Source organism: Rhipicephalus sanguineus, unplaced genomic scaffold (genome assembly GCF_013339695.2).
Source record: "Rhipicephalus sanguineus isolate Rsan-2018 unplaced genomic scaffold, BIME_Rsan_1.4 Seq573, whole genome shotgun sequence".
Lineage (NCBI taxonomy): Eukaryota > Metazoa > Arthropoda > Arachnida > Ixodida > Ixodidae > Rhipicephalus > Rhipicephalus sanguineus.
The window spans coordinates 171,313-179,545 of NW_023615537.1; the positions used below are offsets into that span (position 1 = coordinate 171,313).

At 43.9% G+C, this 8,233-nt stretch overlaps 1 protein-coding gene across 1 annotated transcript; it reads right to left on the reverse strand.

Moving 5' to 3' along the window:
• Positions 1-1,415: 1,415 nt before the first annotated feature.
• LOC119377824 (tudor domain-containing protein 7-like) lies at positions 1,416-7,905 on the reverse strand. Its single transcript, XM_037647129.2, has 2 exons — positions 7,774-7,905; positions 1,416-2,322 (listed from the first exon to the last, which is right to left on the reverse strand). The coding sequence occupies exons 1-2, from the start codon at positions 7,892-7,894 to the stop codon at positions 2,102-2,104; spliced, it is 342 nt and encodes a 113-aa protein (XP_037503057.1). The 5' UTR covers positions 7,895-7,905; the 3' UTR covers positions 1,416-2,101.
• Between the last annotated feature and the right edge of the window lie 328 nt (positions 7,906-8,233).

Here is an 8,233-nt window from a genome sequence, read left to right on the forward strand (position 1 = left end):
AGAATTTGGGCAAATCCCACTACCCACCGCTACTTCGTGGCCTGTAATAACCCTGATGGGTGATAGAACGAGCGCAGAGAGAGAGAGAAAGAGAGAAACAGAGAGACGGAAAGAAAGATATAAAGAAAAAGAAAAAAATTCTTCACGACGCAGGATTTGAACCCGCGTACCCTCAATCCGAAGGCGAACGTCCTAACCACTCGGCTATCCAGGCACGCTAGCAAATCATAGCGTAGCTTTGTATAGTATAGTGTAGCAAGGGGGTGGGAAAGAGAATTGAGCGCGAGAAGGAGAGATGCGATGGTAAGGAGGATGGGGGTAAAGCGTAGCACAGAAAGAATGAGAAAGAGAGAAATAGAGAGACAGAGAAAACAACGAAAATAGAAAGTAGAGAAAAAAGATAGAAAGATAAAGAGAAAAATAATAGATGAAGGCAAGGGCCATTCTTTTCCTTTTTTTTTTTCGATTCTTAGCCACCAACTTCATCCAAATCCTACACTGCATCGTCAACATTACATTGATAAATCGTCCCCTTGCAACTTATCGGCTATTAAAGGGGTACTCACATGAAAATTTTCAGTTTTCTTGCTTCAAATAAAAGGCCAAGCCCTCAAGAGCCTGGAAAACATACTGGTGAGCCCCGAAAAATTGCCCACATGTTACGTTTCGCTTTCTATTGTACCCTGATGTCACAATGTGGGAGGAGATTCTTGTCACGTGCTCTCACAAGATATCGCGATGTTTCCATGACTGCTCCGCTACGTGGCTCCATTGGTGATGTACAAGCAGCCGTTTTGTATGTTTCGGTATCTGACGCAGGTTGGCGAACTTACTCACGAATCGACTCACTCGAACTCTGATTGGGCCGCAAGTCCGAGCGAGTCCAGGCTAGTAATATTTTGGCAAATTTGAGTCTGAGTGAGTCCGGTTGAGGAAAATGTTGGCGAGTCTGAGTCCGAGTGAGCCCTAAGACCCAAAATATATTTCTTGAGCGAGTTTACCACAGGAAATTCAGAGAAGCCGCAGACTGAGAGTCCTCGCATTAATCTCTGTAGACAGCAGCGTTTGCTACAACTCGTAGACAATGAATGAGCTCCACTTCTTTTGCCGACCTATGACCCGACGCCATCACAACTGGTGCTTGAAGTCACCAGAATTGATATTGCAGCCACATGTCATGCCAGGGCTGGGCAAAGAAACTCTGAAATTGTATCGCGATACGATACAAGATACTCGGGCAAGAAGTATTTGAGATACCAGATACTTCCGAAATTATTGTATCGTATACGATACTTCCCCACTGTATCTTAAGATACCTCAATGCATTTGCCAATTTGTTATTACAGATCAGCAAACGCTTATGTACAAAAAAGGTTAACTAAAAAATTTCTTAGCTGCGACCGAAGTTGTTTAATTTTAACGAAATATTTGTTTGTATCCCAAGATGTCTGTCTTTCTTGCTCATTGTATATTAGTTTCATTCCGAAACAACTTATTGGGATTTGTTAGCTGTTTAACATGACAGCTCTTTATACGCTGCGCTGTCAGTAGTTTTTGCTCGACACTTTGCAATTGATAGGTCTCGCTGCTCTACTTGCCGACCAGCTAGCAGGTTGCCATCTACGTACAAAAACATCAATAAAAAGCCTCCGCACGATTGCGCAAATATCGCTGTGGAGTCTTATATTGTCCGCAAGCGTATTACCATTTTCACAATACTGGACCACCCGACAAATGTAGAGCAGCAACAATGCTGATAGCCATATTTTTTGTGATGCATAGTGTGTACATTGAGGAGATAAAACTGCAATGATTTTTTATATTCTACTTATATGCTGACGTATTTTGTACGTTAGCAACAAGCAGTAATGAGGTAGTAGTAAAAACACACAACAAAAAAATATAGGCACACGCACTCTTTTGTCACTTTTCACCGGTTCAGAAAGGAGAATTTTAAAAAATTGTCACAGGGAAAATGACAAAGAAAAAATATTGTCACTTTTCACCGGTTCAGAAAAGAGAATAAAAAAATGTCACAGGGTCAATGACAGAAAAAAAAATTGTGCAAAAGGGGAACGAAGTAAGGCCCACCAGTCAACGTTCAAAGTAAGGCACAACGCTCCGCAAACACTTCTTCGACGAAAATGTCGCCTTCAGGGGCAGTGTCGACGAGATTCACGACAAGGTGCTCGGCATCATGAACACCTGTCGTGGTGTCTGGCCTCTTGCCCACAACGCGTGCCACAAAGATCTTGCCATTTACTATCTCACGGAAGGTGATGCACTCCTTTGGAGTCCACTCTTTATGCAAAGGCTCCACACCTGAGAGGGTAAGAGAAAAGAAAGAATTCAGAATTGAGATGTTGGGCATTTTATAAGGCTTTAGCGGAAGAGCTTGATGCAGTTAAATTAATGAAAAAGAGCATGTATCCTCCCAGGTCTCCTTCCTTTATTTGCACTGCTCATGGACATAGGCCTCAAGCACGCAATAACGACGTGACAGAGCTATCTTCAGTATGCAAAATAACTTTCCCTTGACATCCATTTTCATAATGAAAGTGGCACATCAACAATTGCACTTCATTGAGAACAGATACGATGCACACAGGTCACAGCTGCACATCAAATTATGGTGAGCTAGAACGAAATGAAACTACGCGAACTCGGACAAATGTGCTCTGTCGTCATTTTGTGATGGCAATGACACTGTCCCCCGTATTCTAAAACCTCCCTTCACTTGGCCCTCCTCCTTGACTCAAGAATGTCGATGGCAGATTTAACGTAAAAACTAGAATATAGGTCGAATTTTTTTTTTTATAATAAACAGCCATAAAAAGTCAACCCCTGTCTTATATACCGATCATTGGCAGAAAAACTTCGGAAGTCCTGCCACTATGGGCAACTGAAGTCAACCGCCTCCATCGCTATCAAGGGCGTCGCTTTTACTGCCAGCCTTGTGCCGTGGACAGCCTCATTTTGCGCTTCTCTTGCGATTCTATTTGTGCTCTGAGCATAGGTCGGCAAACTCGCTCATGAGTCGGCTCACTCAGACTCTCTCATACTCAGATTGGGCCGTGAGTCTGAGTGAGTCCGGGTGAGTAATATTTTGGTGAGTTTGAGTCCGAGTGAGTCTGGTTGAAGAAAATTTTAATGAGTCTGCGTCCGAATGAGTCCAGTTGAGGAAAATATTGGTGAGTCTGAGTCCGAATGAGCACTAAGCACAAAATATATTTCTTAAGTGAGGCCGAGTGAGCTCCACCCTTTGTTGCCGACTTACGATCCTATCTACTCATCTTCAGCATTACAACCAGCCTTATATCGGCTTATGTTTATACTCAAGTCTATTCATACATCTCAGCACACTAGCATTCATTCTCAGCACACTAGCATTCATTCTCCACTTCAATATTTATTGATCAGAGGCGTGAGTTAGGAGGAGGGGTGCCATGACCTTCCCCCGCAAACTCTTCCATGGAAAGTTCTTGATAAAAATATTTCATGCGAGTCACGCATTTCATAAAAATGTCCCTACTGGAATGATGTATGATAATGATATATGATATATGATGGTAACACGTATTTGAAGGTACAAGATCAAAAGGCATATCGTAGAGCACCGAATATGAGAGATATTGGCGATAAAGAGGATTTACACCATGATCGAAAAAGCTAATTTTACGCCAACAGACTCATGAGTCGACTCACTCAGGTTCATTCAGACTCAAGTGAAGCCGTGAGTCTGAGTGAGTCAGGCTGATTAATATATTGGTGAGTCTGAGTGAGTCCGGTTGAGGAAAATTTTGCTGAGTCCGAGTCCGAGTGAGCCCTCAGAGCAAAATATATTTCTTGAGTGAGTCTGACTGAGCTCCAATTTTTTTGCCAACCTATGGCTCTGAGCCACTTTTTTTCCTGTTCTTAACCTGTGGCCAATGACAGTTAACCGTAGCGTTCAAGAAAACAGTGATCGAGTTCGCGAAGGCACGAAGAAGTCTGGTCTGAAGTGTGTGGAAGATGAGTTGGGATGCTAGCACACAACGCGAGCGGGAGCCGCGAGTCGCAAACAATAACTGAAACTGTATCTTTGCACCGGTGTTCTCGCTGCTCCAATCTTGCTGGATACTCTTTCTTTATTGCTTCCTGCGATGCCGGCAGCTCTGGTAACAGCAGCACTTATGGCTATGATCAGCGAGCAGATCGAGTGGCCACAGAAGCATTCGCTACAGGCGGACACTGAAGGATCACATCACGACTTGCAGCAATCAGACTGTTTCCGGTGCCAGACCGCAGCGTATCTAGAGCTGGAGACGAAGTTTGCAGAGTTTATCTGGGAGCTGTGCTCGCATGATGGTTGGTACCGGTAACCTCAGAGTGCATCCAAATTAAAGCTGTCAAGACGGTTGTGAAGTTTTACAAAGATTATACTTGAGCCCATCTTTTGGCCCTTTGCCATGTGGAACTTGCGTGTAAACACACATGTAAATAAATGGCATTTTTACTGCGCACTATTTGGAATTGTGCTGGTTTCACGGTAAAGGTGCTGTCTGATATTTTGGCTGTTCTATGCACTTTTCTTTTTTTTTTTACGATTTTCAACAGTCCGAAGTCAGGGGGTCGACCTCTATTCCGGTTTTTACGGTATCTTTCGGCATGAACGTTCACTGCTTGTGAGCGATAGCGGGCATCATTTCTCGAGAACCGTTGCGTCATTTTCAGTCGAGCAGCGGCACTGTGCTCAGCTCGGTCAAGTGAAGGGTGAACTTCCGAGTCGAAGCTTGTTTGAGAGAATACGGGGGTGTATCTTGACCCCTCTGATGGGAGGTTGTTGCCAACAAGGTTTTGGTTTTATTTTCATACTTGATTCCAACCCGCAGGCAATTTTCTCACTTACTTTGGAAGGATGCGCGTTAGATTCAATTTTTTTCAAAGGTAGAATAAAGATTCACTCAGACCTCTTCTAATTATATGCTTGGCTGTCATTCTTTAAAATAATTTAATCTACCTTCTCTGGAGCATTGCAGGTTCATGCCACGAGCTCAACCTGGCAATCTGTACCCATTTTTTGGGCAAGACTGAGCCTCATTACCTATGTTCTTAATGATTATACAATGCAACAATTTTGCATGGTCCCTGCAAAGTCCTATAATCAGGATTCCACTGTATATACTTTGCATTAGGTTACTTTACTAAGTCAGTTATGCAGGATAAAAATAACACACACAAACCGTACCACAAGCAAAAAACGCTGCATGTTAGTCGCGCCTTGTGAAATTATTTTACTATGTGCACAACCGCATTAGACATCAACTGCAGCAACCAATGGTCCCAACAGAGTAACCAATGGGTAGTCCAATACAGGACTATGTGCACATGCCTACACCATTGTGCAAAAAGAAGTTCTTCAAACCTAGAAAATCTCCAGCAGGTTGGGGATGACACAACGTTCACTGACTGTTGTTTTTTATTACGCCTGAAAATGAGAAGGCATCCCCAACTTGCCGAATCTTGACACGTTATACCAGCGCAATTATGTGTAAGCTTTGAAGAGAGCACTGCACTGCACAATCAAAGCGCATTGCTTAATCGTGCAGCACAGTGCTCAATCGTGATCTCTGCATCAGAGCATGAAGTAGCTTTTAGTGCACCCACTACGCAGGTGTAGTTAGGGACAAAGTGCACATGTATTGGAAACCAGCCCAAACCAAATATTTATCTTTAGTACAGTTTGGGCCGATACAATGAGAAAAAATACGCAGAAAATGTCTTTGTGGAGAGGTCACTTGCCACGGCTGGCTGCATGACGCAATAATGCATGTGCAGTGTGAGGAAAGAGAGGACAAGCAGTCGATTCAGAAAGCTGCAGCTATGCTTAGGACTCGAGAAGTAAGTGGACACAAGACAGCCGCTCTGACTCGCCCACCATGCACTCGCCACTCTTGCTCAACATTGTAGTACAACTTCAGCATTTTCACATCACTTCTATCAATGACAATTGTTTTGTGGATGAACGAAAGGGGAATTTTTTTTAAGGGCTCATTGAAGACCAGGGCCCATATTCGCAACGAAGTCTTGCACTCAATATTTTTCAGTGATGCTACCGAGGACTTTTGATTTGGAGCAATTTTTGGAGCAGCAAAATTTTCAGTTTGGAGCACTTTGGAGCAGCAATTATGTCCATTATGGGGCACTTTGGAGCAGGTAATTTTGCATCTGGGAGCACCCTGGAGCAGGTAATTTCACATCCTGGATTACATTGGAGAAGCATGTAGCATTTACACTCACACATCAGAATAATTACTGCAGGGCTGTTATGAAGGGCTAGATACATATCTCAATTCGTTGGAAATCTCACGGAAAAAAAGTTATGGCAGCTACGCACTAGTGATGCGAAGACTGAGGAAAGAGCAAAGCTGGTGGCGTTACCCTCCTCCTCACCCTCACTTACCTTTCCCACTCCTTGCTATACCATACAATACAGGGCTATGCAATGCTTTACCCTCTCCTATCCTCATCACCCTCACTTCCCTTTCACACGCCCTTGCTACACTACACAAGACTATGCTTCATCCTTTCCCCTCCTCCTCACCCTCACAGGTTTATCTCTGATTGTTTCTTCATCTCTCGGTGTTTCTTTCTCTCTGTTTTCCTTTTTCTCTTTTTCGCATTGTTCGGTCGCCCACAGCAATGCAATCTCTGACAACCTCTGCGGTGACACCTCTGACAACCTCTGCATGCCATACGCATGCCATACGCATGCCATATGCATGCCATACGCATGCATACACATGCGGCTCCTGCTCATGCCAAAATGACAAAATTCGGGGCAAAATCCCTAGATTGTCGGCAACGAAAATTCATTATATCGAGGTTGTCTCCCACTGCCACTTTGTCACATAGAGGTTTCCGCAGCAAACGTGCGAAAGCCTCCAGAAAGTCATCGCCACTAGACGACGACACGGCACATGCAGCGGGCGAAAGAAGGCCAGCAGACGACGCAAGCGCATGTCACAGTTCTGTGTGCAGTTTCACACGCTAAATGGTGTTGGTTGCACTTGGCGGCTTGTCATTCTCGGAGTTCTCCCAAAGTGAAACAGAGACTGGTTGATAATTAACGGACTAATGAATCATCTGCCGCGTGCTGCAGCAAGCATTGTGCCGTGTTATGATTAACAGGCCCCCAGCAACATATTACAGAAAAGAAACCAAAAAAGACAAATCAAAATTTTGTGTCCATACCCCTTACAATACCACCCCAGGTTTTTTTTTTTTTAAGGCACGAGATTTATTTAGCAGAAATGTACCTTGTAGTGATCATAGCAAGAGTCACACGACACTGCAGCTGTCTAATTTGAGCAAGAAAGTCAGTCTAAAGTCAGTATGGTACCAACTAGCCAACTCTCATCTCTAACACTGTAGTTACTTGCCTTGTGCTGGTCAGCTGTGAAATACTGCACCTGCCAACGCTGTACAATTTTTGTCTATGCAAAGGCACCAAAATAAAATTGTGTGTGTTTCACTACGACTCTGATTTTTGAATTTTTCCCATTTCTCAGCTCTTGTGTTTCCTGGCTTCTCAGCTTCTTTTTATATGGTTCCCTGAAAATCTTGCAGCAGGTTTCAACTGCATTTCAAATTGCCCCTTTTATGCCTCACTCATCCTGACAAGCTAGAGAGATTTGGGTACAGATGCACATTAACCCCCTTCGCTTAACATGGTAACAAGAAGTGCAAGCAGGTTTGGCTCCACAATGAGAGTTATGTGAACAGCACACATACCTGCGAGGGATGCGTGAATGGCCTGCACTGGCAGGCGTCTGAAACGCTGCCACAGTGGCTGCAGCTCTGATGGTACCATCATGCCGTAGAGCCCATAGTCCACAAAGTACACGCTTGCCATAAGCGGTCCCTGCACCTGGTGGAGTAGAAACATCAATTAGCTCCATGCACTCTTTGCACATACACCACAAGCAGGGATACCAAATTTATTATTTGAATATACAGCCTATGAAAAACAATGATGGTCGAGTGAAGCTAGAGTTGATTGACAGGGTTGATCAGTTTCCTATTAAAGCCAACTTTTCAGCAAACGGTATTAGTGGTTTGCTGTTGTGCAAGGATGTATTGCTGATGTCAATCCCATGATTCTAACAGGCTTCCCAAGTGTGAAGCATGATTCCTGTTATTCAACCACAAGCTTCGTTGGTTGGTTTGTGGGGTTTAAAGGGCCCCTCACCAG

Coding starts and splice junctions, on each gene's coding strand:
- LOC119377824 (XM_037647129.2), bottom strand. CDS start 7,894: ATGGCAAGCGTGTACTTTGTGGACTATGGGCTCTACGGCATGATGGTA. Junction 2,323..7,773: donor CATTCACGCATCCCTCGCAG/GTATGTGTGCTG, acceptor TTACCCTCTCAG/GTGTGGAGCCTTTGCATAAA.